The 16023-nt window shown below is 40.2% G+C and overlaps 1 protein-coding gene across 2 annotated transcripts in view; it reads left to right on the top strand.

Annotated features, from left to right (window-relative positions):
* GLE1 (GLE1 RNA export mediator) overlaps positions 1-16023 on the top strand; it is a 43834-nt gene that overhangs the window by 16247 nt on the left and 11564 nt on the right. Inside the window, exons 7-9 of one of the 2 annotated variants that reach the window (XM_060014046.1) lie at positions 13529-13760; positions 14352-14464; positions 14625-14694. In XM_060014046.1, coding sequence (XP_059870029.1) covers positions 13529-13760; positions 14352-14464; positions 14625-14694 — 415 coding nt within the window. Of the gene's footprint in view, positions 1-13528; positions 13761-14336; positions 14465-14624; positions 14695-16023 lie in introns of both variants that reach the window. The other variant, XM_060014045.1, reaches the window with a different exon arrangement.

The raw sequence follows: 16023 nt of genomic DNA, 5'->3' as shown, positions 1-16023 counted from the left end.
GTATTCAATAAATATTTGATGAACAGATGAAGTCGGATACTTCCAACATGTAACCATACCAAAATTTATTGAAAAAGCATGCCTATTGGTGAATATTTAAGTTTCTGTATTTTCACTATCGTGAGTAACACTGCAGTGATATCACTTTGTGTACGTCTTATCTGTATTTTTGATTATTTCTTTGAGGTAAATTCCTACAAATGGAATTACTTGGTCAAAGAACTTGAAGGTTTTGTTTTGTTTCTTTGTTTTTTTGGTTGCACCAGGTCTTAGTTGCGGCCCGCCGGCTCTTTAGTTGCAGCACATGGGCTCCTTAGTTGCAGCTCACTGGCTCCTTAGTTGTGGCATGCATGTGGGATCTAGTTCACTACCAGGAATTGAACCTGGGCCCCCTGCATTGGGGAGTACAGAGTCTTATCCACTGAACCACCAGGGAAGTCCCAACTTTAAGGTTCTTGATTTGCATCTTAAAGTTGTACCAGTTCACACTTCTATGAATTGTATGTTCTTCTTTTTTCTTTAACTTTTATTTTCCTTTTTTTAAATTTTTGGCGACGCTGCAGGATCTTATTTTAATTCCCCGACCAGGGATGGAATCCACACCCTCGGCAGTGAAAGCATGGTGTCCTAACCACTGGACTGCCAGGGAATTCCTAAATTCTATGTTCTTTGCCCTTTGTTCATATCTCTACCAGTTTGTGTTTTGAAAAATCAACTTATGTGAGTTCTAAATATTAAGAACCTTAAGCATTTATCATATTTGAGGCAGAAATTTATAGTTTATAGTTACCTTTCAATTCTCTTTTTGGCTTTTGTTTACCATTCTTTTTGTAAAATTTCAAACCTACACGGAAGTGGAGAGAACAGCATGATGTACCTTTTGGCACCCATTCCCCAGCTCCCTCAAGAATCTGCACATGGCAATCTCATTTCATCTATGCTGCCACCTGCACCCCTTCCTCCAGATGGTTTTACAGTAAATCTCAAACATACTACTTCATCTGGAAAATAATTTAGTATGTATCTCTAAAAGATATAACTCTCTATTACATAACCAAAACACTAATATCATACCTAAAAACCTAATAATTCATTTTATATGATCAGATATCTAGCCAGTGTTCAAATTTCTCCAGCTGTCTCAATAATTTTTTTTTTTTTACAATTGGTTGGAAAATTAACATCCATACAAAGTTCAGCTTTTTGGTTTGCTGTGTCTTACTTCAGTCTTTTAATCTTAAGACTCCCTTATCTCTCTCTTTTTTCTTGCTATTGTTGAAGAATCTGGATCATTTGTTCTATAAAATTTCCTACATTCTGGAAAATTTCAAGGCAATTGCTAACCCTAACCCTTGGATTTTTTTTTTTTGTAATGTCTGAAACATTTATATTAACATATTTCCATACAAATAACCCAAAGAAAGTTTAGTATTAGTTGTTTTTCTTTTTTTACTGCAGGTTCTTATTAGTCATCAATTTTATACACATCAGTGTATACATGTCAGTCCCAATCGTCCAATTCAGCACACCACCATCCCCACCCCACCACGGTTTTCCCCCCTTGGTGTCCATGTTTGTTCTCTACATCTGTGTCTCAACTTCTGCCTTGCAAACCGGTTCATCTGTACCATTTTTCTATGGTTCCACATACATGCGTTCCACATACATGCGTTAATATATGATATTTGTTTTTCTCTTTCTGACTTACTTCACTCTGTATGACAGTCTCTAGATCCATCCACGTCTCAACAAATGACTCGTTCCTTTATATGGCTGAGTAATATTCCATTGTATATATGTACCACATCTTTATCCGTTCATCTGTCGATGGGCATTTAGGTTGCTTCCATGACCTGGCTATTGTAAATAGTGCTGCAATGAACATTGGGGTGCATGTGGCTTTTTGAATTATGGTTTTCTCTGGGTATATGCCCAGTAGTGGGATTGCTGGATCATATGGTAATTCTAGTTTTAGTTTTATAAGGAACCTCCGTACTGTTCTCCATAGTGGCTGCATCAATTTACATGCCCACCAACAGTGCAAGAAGGTTCCCTTTTCTCCACACCCTCTCCAGCATCTGTTGTTTGTAGATTTTCTGACGATGCCCACTCTAACCGGTGTAAGGTGATACCTCATTGTAGTTTTGATTTGCATTTCTCTAATAATTAGTGATGTTGAGCAGCTTTTCATGTTCTTGGCCATCTGTATGTCTTCTTTGGAGAAATGTCTATTTAGGTCTTCTGCCCATTTTTGGATTGGGTTGTTTGTTTCTTTAATATTGAGCTGCATGAGCTGTTTATATATTTCAGAGATTAATCCTTTGTCCATTGATTCATTTGCAAATATTTTCTCCCATTCTGAGGGTTGTCTTTTCATCTTGTTTATGGTTTCCTTTGCTGTGCAAAAGCTTTTAAGTTTCATTAGGTGCCATTTTTTGTTTTTTTATTTCCATTACTCTAGGAGTAATCCATTACTCTAGGAGGTGGATCAAAAAAGATCTTGCTGTGATTTATGTCAGAGTGTTCTTCCTATGTTTTCCTCTAAGAGTTTTATAGTGTCCGGTCTTACATTTAGGTCTCGAATCTATTTTGAGTTTATTTTTTGTGTATGGTGTTAGGTAGTGTTCTAATTTCATTCTTTTACATGTAGCTGTCCAGTTTTCCCAGCACCACTTATTGAAGAGGCTGTCTTTTCTCCATTGTATATCTTTGCGTCCTTTGTCATAGATGAGTTAGCCATAGGTGCGTGGGTTTATCTCTGGGCTTTCTATCTTGTTCCTTTGATCTATGTTTCTGTTTTTGTGCCAGTACCATATTGTCTTGATTACTGTAGCTTTGTAGTATAGTCTGAAGTCAGGGAGTCTGATTCTTCCAGCTCCGTTTTTTCCCCTCAAGACTGCTTTGGTTATTTGGGGTCTTTTGTGTCTCTGTACAAATTTTAAGATGATTTGTTCTAGTTCCGTAAAAAATACCATTGGTAATTTGATAAGGATTGCACTAAATCTGTAGATTGCTTTGGGTAGTATAGTCATCTTCACAATATTAATTCTTCCAATCTAAGAACATGGTATATCCCTCCATCTGTTGGTACCATCTTTGATTTCTTTCATCAGCGTCTTATAGTTTTCTGGATACAGGTCTTTTGTCTCCCTAGGTAGGCTTATTCCTAGGTATTTTATTCTTTTTGTTTCAGTGGTAAATGGGAGTGTTTCCATAATTTCTCTTTCATATTTTTCATCATTAGTGTATAGGAATGCAAGAGATTTCTGTGCATTAATTTTGTATCCTGCAACTTTACCAAATTCACTGATTAGCTCTAGTAGTTTTCTGGTGGCATTTTTAGAATTCTCTATGTATAGTATCATGTCATCTGCAGACAGTGACAGTTTTACTTCTTCTTTTCCAATTTGTATTCCTTTTATTTCTTTTTCTTCTCTGATTGCCGTGGTTAGGACTTCCAAAACTATGTTGAATCATAGTGGTGAGAGTGGACATCCTTGTCTTGTTCCTGATCTTAGAGGAAATGCTTTCAGTTTTTCACCATTGAGAATGATGTTTGCTGTGGGTTTGTCATCTATGGCCTTTATTATGTTGAGGTAGGTCCCCTCTATGCCCACTTTCTGGAGAGTTTTTATCATAAATGGGTGTTGAATTTTGTCAAAAGCTTTTTCTGCATCTATTGAGATGATCATATGGTTTGTATTCTTCAATTTGTTAATATGGTGTATCACATTGATTGATTTGCGTATATTGAAGAATCCTTGCATCCCTGGGATAAATCCCACTTGTTCATGGTGTATGATCCTTTTAATGTGTTGTTGGATTCTGTTTGCTAGTGTTTTGTTGAGGATTTTCACATCTATATTCATCAGTGATATTGGTCTGTAATTTTCTTTTTTTGTAGTATCTTTGTCTAGTTTTTGGTATCAGGGTGATGGTGGCCTCATAGAATGAGTTTGGGAGTGTTCCTTTCTCTGCAATTTTTTGGAAGAGTTTGAGAAGGATGGGTGTTAGCTCTTCTCTAAATGTTTGATAGAATTCATCTGTGAAGCCATCTGGTCCTGAACTTTTGTTTGTTGGAAGATTTTTAATCACAGTTTCAATTTCATTACTTGTGATTGGTCTGTTCATATTTTCTGTTTCTTCCTGGTTCGGTCTTGGAAGGTTATACCTTTCTAAGAATTTGTCCATTTCTTCCAGGTTGTCCATTTTATTGGCTTAGAGTTGCTTGTAGTAGTCTCTTAGGATGCTTTGTATTTTTGCGGTGTCTGTTTTAACTTCTCCTTTTTCATTTCTAATTTTATTGATTTGAGTCCTCTCCCTCTTTTTCTTGATGAGTCTGGCTAATGGTTTATCAATTTTGTTTATCTTCTGAGAACCAGCTTTTAGGTTTTTTTTGTTGTTGTTGTTGGTTTTTGCGGTACGCGGGCCTCTCACTGTTGTGGCCTCTCCCGTTGTGGAGCACAGGCTCCGGACGTGCAGGCTCAGCGGCCATGGCTTATGGGCCCAGCCACTCCGCGGCATGTGGGATCTTCCCGGACCGGGGCACGAACCTGTATCCCCTGCATCGGCAGGCGGACTCTCAAGCACTGCGCCACCAGGGAAGCCCCAGCTTTTAGTTTTATTGATCTTTGCTATTGTTTTCTTTGTTTCTATTTTATTTATTTCTGCTCTGATCTTTATGATTTCTTTCCTTCTGCTAACTTTGGGTTTTGTTTGTTCTTCTTTCTCTAGTTCCTTTAGGTGAAAGGTTAGATTATTTATTTGAGATTTTTCTTGTTTCTTGAGGTAGACTTGTATAGCTATAAATTTCCCTCTTATAACTGCTTTTGCTGCATCCCATAGGTTTTGGATCATCATGTTTTCATTGTCATTTGTCTCTAGGTATTTTTTGATTTCCTCTTTGATTTTTTCAGTGGTCTCTTGGTTATTTAGTAACGTATTGTTTAGCCTCCATGTGTTTGTGCTTTTTACGGTTTTTTCCCTGTAATTCATTTCTAATCTCATAGCGTTGTGGTCAGAAAAGATGCTTGATGTGATTTCAATTTTCTTAAATTTACTGAGGCTTGATTTGTGACCCAAGATGTGATCTATCCTGGAGAATGTTCAGTGCACACTTGAGAAGAAAGTGTAATCTGCTGTTTTTGGATGGAATGTCCTATAAATATCAATTAAATCTGTCTGGTCTATTGTGTCATTTAATGCTTCTGTTTCCTTATTATTTCACTTTGGATGATCTGTCCATTGGTGTAAGTGAGGTGTTAAAGTCCCCCACTATTATTGTGTTACTGTTGATTTCCTCTTTTATAGCTGTTAGCAGTTGCCTTATGTATTGAGGTGCTTCTATGTTGGGTGCATATATATTTATAATTGTTATATCTTCTTCTTGGATTGATCCCTTGATCATTATGTAGTGTCCTTCCTTGTCTCTTGTAACATTCTTTATTTTAAAGTCTATTTTATCTGATATGAGTATAGCTACTCCAGCTTTCTTTTGATTTCCATTTGCATGGAATACCTTTTTCCATCCCCTCACTTTCAGTCTGTATGTGTCCCTAGGTCTGAAGTGGGTCTCTTGTAGACAGCATATATATGGGTCTTGTTTTTGTATCCATTCAGCAAGCCTGTGTCTTTTGGTTGGAGCATTTAATCCATTCACATTTAAGGTAATTATCGATATATATGTTCCTGTGACCATTTTCTTAATTGTTTTGGGTTTGTTTTTGTAGGTCCTTTTCTTCTCTTGTTTCCCACTTAGAGAAGTTCCTTTAGCATTTGTTGTAGAGCTGGTTTGGTGGTGCTGAATTCTCTTAGCTTTCACTTGTCTGTAAAGCTTTTGATTTCTCCATCGAATCTGAATGAGATCCTTGCCGGGTAGAGTAATCTTGGTTGTAGGTTCTTCCCTTTCATCACTTTAAGTATATCATGCCACTCCCTTCTGGCTTGTAGAGTTTCTGCTGAGAAATTGGCTGTTAACCTTATGGGAGTTCCCTTGTATGTTATTTTTCATTTTTCCCTTGCTGCTTTCGATAATTTTTCTTTGTCTTTAATTTTTGCCAATTTGATTACTATGTGTCTCGGCGTGTTTCTCCTTGGGTTTATCCTGTATGGGACTTGTTGTGCTTCCTGGACTTGGGTGGCTATTTCCTTTCCCATGTTAGGGAAGTTTTTGACTATAATCTCTTCAAATATTTTCTCAGGTCATTTCTCTCTCTCTTCTCCTTCTGGGACCCCTATAATGCGAATGTTGTTGCGTTTAATGTTGTCCCAGAGGTCTCTTAGGCCGTCTTCATTTCTTTGCATTCTTTATTCTGTTCCACAGCAGTGAATTCCACCATTCTGTCTTCCAGGTCAGTTATCCTTTCTTTTGCCTCAGTTATTCTGCTATTGATTCCTTCTGGTGTAGTTTTCATTTCAGTTATTGTATTGTTCATCTCTGTTTGTTTGTTCTTTAATTCTGCTAGGTCTTTGTTAAACATTTCTTGCACCTTCTCGATCTTTGCCTCCATTCTTTTTCCGAGGTCCTGGATCATCTTCACTATCATTATTCTGAATTCTTTTTTCTGGAAGGTTGCCTATCTCCACTTCATTTAGTTGTTTTTCTGGGGTTTTATCTTGTTCCTTCATCGGGTACATAGCCCTCTGCCTTTTCATCTTGTCTATCTTTCTGTGAATGTGGTTTTTGTTCCACAGGCTGCAGGATTGTAGTTCTTCTTGCTTCTCCCCTTGGATGTATTTTATAAATTTATTTCTGGCTGCATTGGGTCTTCGTTGCTGCACATGGGCTTTCTCTAGTTGTGGCGAGCAGGCTTCTCATTGCAGTGGCTTCTCTTGTTGCAGAGCACAGGCTCTAGGCACACAGGCTCAGTAGTTGTGGCTCGCGGGCTCTAGAGCACAGGCTCAGAAGTTGTGGCGCATGGGCTTGGTTGCTCCGTGGCATATGGGTTCTTCCCACACCAGAGCTTGAACCCATGTCCCTTGCATTGGCAGGCAGATTCTTAACCACTGCACCACCAGGGAAGTCCCTAATATGTTCTTTTATTCCTTGTATTTCCTGTGAATTTGTAACTTTCTCTAGGGCAGTGCTAAGAGAATTTTCTGTGATGATGGAAATGTTCCATATCTGTGCTATTCAATACAGCAGCCAGTGGCAACATGTGGTTATTGAGCACTTGAAATGTGACTAGTGTGACTGAAGAACTGAATTTTAACTTTTAAAAAGTTTTTAATTAACTTAAATGTGAAGAGCCTTATGTGGCCACCTTACTGCACAGTGCAGTCTAGAGGCTTGATCAGGTTCAGGTTTGAATTTTTTCCCCCCTGCAACAGTACTTCATAGTTGGGAGTGTGTATTTGTTACTGTATCACACCGGGAGGCGTAGAGTATCTGATGGTATTTCCATATGTGATGTTAAGATCAACCAGTGGCTTCAGATATCGTCAGGCTTATCTCCCATTTTAAAGATTCCTCTGAGCCTTTAGGTAATGATGTAGTAGCCATTGCTGATCATTACTTATATCTATTATTTCAGTAGGGGTGGTAAATTTTGAGTTTTTCTAATGCTATCATTTTTCTACATTTATTAGCTAGAATTCTACTACAAAGAAGAAAATTTCCCCGTAAACTATTTATCTTGAAGGGTAGTCTATATAGGGAAGGAAGGATAAATGATTGATTCTTTCCCTTTATCCGTTTTCAGAGTGTTGAGTTGCTTTTCTAGTATTCTCCCACAATGACTTGAGGTTCTTTTCTTTTACCTATCATTAAGAACATACGAATTTTATATATTTGAAGTGTAATATGTTTCAGTCTGTTATAGATTCATTGTTGTTCAAATTGTCCAGTGCGAACACCTTCACATTGGCTCCTCTGTCCTTTGGACATGGCCCCAGTAGTACTTGTTGCAGCAGAAAGCAGGCAAGCTGTTTCTACCTCATCTTGAACATTTTCTTCTCCAGAGCTAGAATCGGGCATTTCTTCGCAAAGCCTTATTACTTGTTAATGGGTAAAGGTATTAGAAAACACAGATTAGTTACTAGGATTTGTCATTGTTTTTAGACCTTTTCAATGGATTAAACTAGGAAGTGTGTTGTGGTTTTTTTTTTAGGTGACAATGCATCATTAATTAATGCTGACCTTTTCCATTTGAGTGTAGTAAAGGGTTACAGCATTTATTTAACTTCTTTACTTTTATGCATGTATCATTTTTATCACATATTGAAAATCTCAGTTTCTAAATTAATGAACACTACTTACTTACCTTACCCTACTGTGTATAATAAAATATAGGTGTGTATATATGTAATATATATGTGTAATTTCATAACATGTAATCTCAAAATAATAATACCAATACTAACAATATGATTGCTGATCACAGTTTAAGATTTGCAGTTCTTGGGACTTCCCTGGTGGTCCAATGACTAAGGCTTTGTGCTCCCAATGCAGGGGGCCCGGGCTCGATCCCTGATCAGGGAACTAGGTCCTACATGCCGCAGCTAAAGATCCTGCATGCCGCAACTAAGACCAGGAGCAGCCAAATAAATAAATAAATATTAAAAAAAAAAAAAAAAAGATTTGCAGTTCTTGGACTTCCCTGGCGGTCCAGTGGTTAAGACTCCCCCTTCCAGTGCAGGGGGTGCAGGTTCGACCCCTGGTCAGAGAGCTAAGATCCCACATGCCTTGCGGCCAAAAAACCAAAACATAAATAACAGAAGCAATATTGTAACAAAGGCTTTGTAATAAAGACTGTGAAAATGGTCCACGTCAAAAAAATCTTTAAAAAAAAAAGATTTGCAGTTCTTTTTGCCTACAGCTATATACCACTAAGGGATGTATGATTAAATTACTGTTTCATTTCACTTGAAATAATTCTCCTGAGACTTCCCCGGTGGTACAGTGGTTAAGAATCCGCCTGCCAATGAAGGGGACACGGGTTCTATCCCTGGTTCAGGAAGATCCCATATGCCGCGGAGCAACTGAGCCTGTGTGCCACAACTGCTGAGCCTGCACTCTAGAGCCCGTGAGCCACAACTACTGAAGCCCACGTGCCTAGAGCCCACGCTCCACAACAAGAGAAGCCACTACAATGAGAAGCCCGCGCACTGCAAGGAAGAGTAGCCCCCACTCGCCACAAGTAGAGAAAGCCCGAGAGCAGCAACGAAAACCCAACGCAGACAAAAGTAAATAAATAAATAAGTTTATTTTAAAAAAAGAAAGAAAGAAATCATTCTTACTGTTAAGCCACCTACTTGATAAACAGTTGGGTTCTTTGTTTCATTTTTGCTTTTGATTTTTAAGAGTTTTTTCCAACTGGATTTAATTTTATTTTATACTTACTGAAAACATTTACGTGATTCCAGAGTCAGAACTACAAAACAAGGTATATTTGGAGAAGTCTGGCTTTCTTCTCATTTGCTTCCACCCTGTTCTTGTCCTATCTGCCAGTGATTGTTTCTGTTAGCGTATTGGGTGTTGTATCTTTTCTTTAAAAACAAAAGCAGGGGGCTTCCCTGTGGAGCAGTGGTTAAAAATCCGCCTGCCAATGCAAGGGACGTGGGTTGGAGCCCTGGTCCGGGAAGATCCCACATGCCACAGAGCAACTAAGCCCATGCGCCACAACTACTGAGCCTGCGCTCTAGAGTCCATGTGCCACAACTACTGAGCCCACGTGCCACAACTACTGAAGCCTGCGCACCTAGAGCCTGTGCTCCGCAACAAGAGAAGCCACCGCAGTGAGAAGCCCGCGCACTGCAACAAAGAGTAGCCCCCGCTCACAGCATTTAGAGAAAGCCTGCGTGCAGCAGCAAAGACCCAACACAGCCAAAAATAAATAAATTTATTAAAAAACAAAAACAAAACAAATACATGGAATTTCCTGGTGGTCTAGTGGTTGGGACTCCACACTTCCATCACAGGGGGCACAGGTTCAATCCCTGGTTAGTGAACTAAGATCCCACAAGCCAAAAAAAAAAAAAAAGCATAAATATACATATATATGGTGTGTGTGTGTGTGTGTGTGTGTGTGTGTGTGTGTGCGCGTGTGTGTGTGTGTGTGTGTGTGTGTGTGTGTGTGTGTGTATCCCAGATAAAAGATAACTTGCTATAGACACTGTTCTGGACCCTGCTTTTTTGCACTTAATTTATCTTGGAGATCACTGCTTTGAAACATGTAGTTTTCTTCATTTCTTTATGTAACTGCTTAGCACTCTGTTCCGTTGCAACCATAGTTTATAACTTTTTTTTAAGGTCTTTATCTTTTTTTTTTATAAATTTATTTTTTATTTTTATTTATTCTTGGCTGTGTTGGGTCTTTGTTGCTGCACACGGGCTTTCTCTAGTTGCAGCGAGCAGGGGCTACTCTTTGTTGCAGTGTGTGGGCTTCTAATTGTGGTGGCTTCTGTTGTTGCAGAGCATGGGCTCTAGGTGCACGGGCTTCAGTAGTTGTGGCGCACGGACTTAGTTACTCCACAGCATGTGGGATCTTCCCAGACCAGGGCTTGAACCCGTGTCCCCTGTGTTGACAGGCGGATTCTTAACCACTGCGCCCCCAGGGAAGCCCTTATGACATTTTAAAAAATTATTTTATTTATTTATTTATTTATTTTTGCCTGTGTTGGGTCTTCGTTTCTGTGCGTGGGCTTTCTCTAGCTGCAGTGACCGGGGGCCCTTATGATATTTTTCTTTTTTTTTTTTTGCGGTACGTGGGCCTCTCACTGTTGCGGCCTCTCCCGTTGCAGAGCACAGGCTCCGGACGTGCAGGCTCAGCGGCCATGGCTCACAGGCCCAGCCGCTCCGCGGCATGTGGGATCTTCCCGGACCGGGGCACAAACCCGTGTCCCCTGCATCGGCAGGCGGACTCTCAACCACTGCGCCACCAGGGAAGCCCCTTTATGACATTTTTGGTGTAAGAATGCTTTGGGGTTTTTCCCCTCACTTAATCCACCTGGAATTTATTTGATGGTTGGTGGGAGATAAAGACCTTTATGCTGTAAAATATTCACACTATTTTACTACCACTTTCCCTCCTGATTTGTAAATATCTCTTATCACGCTAAATAGTATCCTAGGAGCTCTTTCTCAGTTTTGGTTTTTTTTAATTTTTATTTTATATTGGAGTAGAGTTGATTAACAATGTTGTGTTAGCTTCAGGTGTACAGCAAAGTGATTCATTTATACATGTACATGTATCTATTCAGTATTTTTTTCTGTTTCCTTGATGTGTTTTTATTCTTATATCAGGATCATTATAATTTAATTGATATAGCTTTATAATACATTCTAATACCTAAAAGACAAAACTTATCATGAATATCCTGTAGAATTTTTTTGTTGCTGTTGTTTTACTATCTGGAACAAGTTGGTTTAATATAAGAATTCAGGGATTTCCCTGGTGGCGCAGTGGTTAAGAATCTGCCTGCTAATGCAGGGGACACAGGTTCGAGCCCTGGTCCGGGAAGATCCCACATTCTGTGGAGCAACTAAGCCAGTGTGCCACAACTACTGAGCCTGCGCTCTAGAGCCTGCGAGGCACAACTACTGAGCCCATGTGCCACAACTACTGAAGCCCACGCACCTAGAGCCTGTGCTCTGCAACAAGAGAAGCCACCGCAATGAGAAGCCACCGCAATGAGAAACCCGCGCACCGCAACAAAGAGTAGCCCCCGCTCACTGCAACTAGAGAAAGCCCGCACTCAGCACCAAAGACCCAACTCAGCCAAAATAAATTAAAAAAATAAAATAAGAATTCAACATTGTAAATCAGCTATACTCCAATAAAATTTAATTTTTAAAAAAATAAATGAAAAATAAAAATAAAATAAGAGGACTTCTCAGACAAAGGCAAATATATCACTAATATGTGAAATCTAAAAAATGATACAAATGAAGTCATTTACAAAAGTAGAAACAGACTCACAGACTTCAAAAACAAACTTACGGTTAGCAAAGGGGAAAGGTGGGGGGAGGGCTAAATTAGGAGTTTGGGATTAACATATACACACTACTATATATAAAATAGATAACCAACAAGGACCTACTGTATAACACAGGAAACTCTACTCAATATTCTGTAGTCACCTATATGGGAAAAGAATCTGAAAAAGAATGGATATATGTATATGTATAACCGAATCACTTTGCTGTACAACTGATGCTAACACAACATTGTAATTCAATATACTCTAATATAAAATAAAAATTTTAAAAAGTGAAAAAAAGAGGACTTAATTCATGATGCATATACACCTGAAATTAATATAATATTGTATGTCAGTTATACTTCAGCCAAAAAATTTTTTTAATAAAAAATAAGAGATCTTGGTGTTTTAAGTATATTGCAAATATCGTAACATTTTACTGTTTCCACTGTTGCCTTATTTTTTGAGGTATAATTGACAACATGATGTTAGTTTCAGGTGTACAACCGTGATTCAGTATTTATAAACACTGCAAAGTGATCACAATAAGTCCAGTTATCTTCTGTCACCATAGAAACTAGGAAACATTTTGTTTTTCTTGTGATGAGAACTTTTAAGATTTACTCTCTTAGCACCTTTCAAATATACAACACAGTAGAGGCCTTGCTGATTTAACAGGCAAAACTATGAAACATGTTGATAGGACAGAACATAGAAAATGGTGCAGAGCTTCTCAATTCATTTTAAAATCCTGAGTGAAATTCTGACAAAATAGCACACTAAAAGAAATGTGCATGTTCGTTGGACTTGTATGTGAGCTGATTTATGAGCAGATGTTCTTAATAAAAGATAAAGAACTCAAATTTGTCAGTGACTCAAAGGAATAATGCACTATAACCAAAGAGGTGTCATTCTAAGAATAATGTAAAGCTGGTTCAGTTTTGATCTAGACTATTGCCACAAGCTTTTAAAAAATTATTCCAGGCTTCCCTGATGGCACAGTGGTTAAGAATCCGCCTGCCAATGTAGGGGACACAGGTTCGAGCCCTGGTCCAGGAAGATCCCACATGCCGTGGAGCAACTAAGCCCATGCGCCACAACTGCTGAGCGTGTGCTCTAGAGCCCAGGAGCCACAACTACTGAGCCCACGTGCCACAACTACTGAAGCCTGCGCGCCTAGAGCCCGTGCTCCACAACAAAAGAAGCCACTGCAATGAGAAGCCCGCGCACCGCAAGGAATATTAGCCCCCGCTCACTACAACTAGAGAAAGCCCGCACGCAGCAACGAAGACCCAGCGCAGCCAAAAAATAAATAGTTAAATGAAATAAAATAAAAAAAGAATTGGATACCATCTTAAAAAAAAAAAAAAGTTATTCCAGCCAGGGTTGGTGAGAGCATTGAAAAATCTCTCCGTTGATCCTGTGGATGTGATGGTAAATCGGTATTACCTTTAAGAGAACAGGAAAGCAGTAGGTATCAACGTGTTGAATGTGGGTACTCCACTGGCACAACTCCAGTTTAGAAATTTGTGAACTTGTGTGAGGTATGATTCAGCACCTCAGGTACCTAGGAAATAACCACTAAGCTCTGCCTCTGTCGCTGTGACAGAACGGCTTTCCCACAGCAGAGGAGCAAGCTGTGGCTGAGAGAGCGCTGCAGGAAATGCGGGACCTCCTTGTGAACTTGCAGCAGGAAATCGCCAGGGCCTGTGAGGACAGGAGGAGGCAGGATGAAGAGGAGGCCCAGGTACAGCGGCAAGAGTCACAGGTGCAGCAGGGGCCAGAGGTCCGTAAAGAGCCCCCAGCTTCCAGGCAGGGCCCAGGAGGGAAGCTGAATGAAGGTAGGTCTCGGTGTGGAAATGGTCCTTCAACTTGATGTGTAAAAGTTTCAGAATGGGAAAAGAAACAAGAACATGTTTTGAATATTATATTTAAGCTACAGGACAATTTACCAGAACTTTTAAATAATGTAAAATTCAGTACTTTCAGTGAATTAAATTTGGTTTTCGTTGATGTGAAGCCTCACGTCACATTCCAGCATTTGCTGTGAGGACTTGAAATTCTGTATAATTCTAGTAGATGTATTATTCCAAATTGCTGATACTGAGTATTTTAAATAAGTATGTATAGAATATATGTTTATTGAATACATAAGAGCATCGATATAGCATAGTGGTTCAGAACGCTGCCTTTGGAGCCAGATCAGTGGGAATCTAGTTTTTGTACTTCCTGGCAACGTGACTTTCGCAAGTTACCTAACCTTTCCATGACTGTTTCCTTATCTGTAACATGAAGATAATAATAGAATCTACCTCATAGGATTATTATGACAGTGAAAGCAGTTAATACATGTATAAGGTGATTAGAACAGTACCTGGCTCATATTAAATGTTTAAGAAATTCTCCTATTATGAAAGCCTTTCATCCCTCAGACCTCCAGGTGAAGGTGCAAGATAGTACAATGCAGTGGTACCAGCAGCTGCAGGAGGCCTCCAGTCAGTGTGTGTTGGCCTTTGAGGGACTGAGCAACAGCAAAGACAGTCAGGTAGGAGGGGTGGGAGTTGGGAATTCTCTGGGCCACATGGTGCCGCCCACAGCCTCGTGTCCCAGAGGAATGTAGCTAGCGTGTCACATTCCCTAACCCTAAGGGCGTCTACTCAGCTCTTCAGAACACTGTCTGCCTTCTCACTGCTCTGTTCTGACAGGCCAAAAAGATCAAGATGGACCTCCAGAAGGCTGCCACCATTCCAGTGAGCCAGATCTCCACCATTGCAGGTTGGTCAGAGGAATTAAGAACACGGCCCTTCACTACATTGTACAAGTATTTTTTGAGATTCCAAATCCACTTATCTGTAAAGTTCTTATAAATAGAATGTGTTTCAACAAATGTTGACCGTTGGGTTAGGTATATAAGCTGTATGCATATAGCTTACTCTCCTTTGTTTTCTTTCAACATGTAGAAGGAAATCATTACGTGTTTGTTGACACATTAAAAAAAATAAGCTATATATTAATAGTAAGTTACTGGGGACTTCCCTGGTGGTGCAGTGGTTAAGAATCTGCCCGCCAGGGGCTTCCCTGGTGGCGCAGTGGTTAAGAATCTGCCTGCCAATGCAGGGGACATGGGTCCGAGCCCTGGCCGGGGAAGATCCCACATGCCGCGGAGCAGCTAAGCCCGTGCGCCACAACTACTGAGCCTGCGCTCAAGAGCCCGCAAGCCACAACTACTGAGCACACGTGCCACAGCTACTGAAGCCTGCGTGCCTAGAGCCCATGCTCTGCAGCAAGAGAAGCCACCGCAATGAGAAGCCCTTGCACCGCAACGAAAAGTAGCCCCTGCTTGCCGCAACTAGAGAAAGCCTGCATGCAGCAACGAAGACCCAACACAGCCAAAAATAAAAACAAACTAATTAATTTTAAAAAAAAGAATCCGCCTGCCAATGCAGGGGACACGGGTTTAATCCCTGGTCCAGGAAGTTCCCACATGCTGCAGAGTAACAAAGCCTGTGCGCCACAACTGCTGAGCCTGTGTGCTGCAACTACTGAAGCCCGCATGCCTAGAGCCCATGCTCCACAAGAGAAGCCACCACAATGAGAAGCCTGTGCACTGCAACAAAGAGTAACCCCCACTCGCTGCAACTAAAGAAAGCCCGTGCGCAGCAATGAATACCCTAGGCAGCCAAAAAGAAAAAAAAGTGAATTGTTTAGGAAGGCTCTTACCTAAAGTTAGAAGTTATTGCAGAAAGCACCCCTAAGAGAACCGAGGATGTGACTTGTATTCTTTGCTTTTTGTCCTACAACATTAGCTTTTCCAGACTCGAAGCCTGCTTGTTAACACTTGAGAATGCTTTCCTTTTCTCTCCAGAGACTGAGATTTAGAGAGGAAGAACCAGACAGGGGAAAGACCCCTTTTTCCTATTCTTTAGAAACAGAGGTTCATTTTCACAGAGCTCAGATGTGGAAGCCTCCACAGTACAGACTGTGCTGCCCAGTGGCTGGGGAGCACATGCAGCGGGCAAGCTGCTCTGACTTAGCCTGGGTCCCAGTTCCCTTGAGTAACTTGTTGCCCAGAAAGCATAAGCAGTTGCAGTTCCTGCCCTTGAG

Source organism: Delphinus delphis, chromosome 6 (genome assembly GCF_949987515.2).
Source record: "Delphinus delphis chromosome 6, mDelDel1.2, whole genome shotgun sequence".
NCBI classification, from domain to species: domain Eukaryota; kingdom Metazoa; phylum Chordata; class Mammalia; order Artiodactyla; family Delphinidae; genus Delphinus; species Delphinus delphis.
The sequence above is the reverse complement of the archived record's forward strand: the minus strand, read 5'-3'. Positions and strand labels throughout refer to the sequence as shown.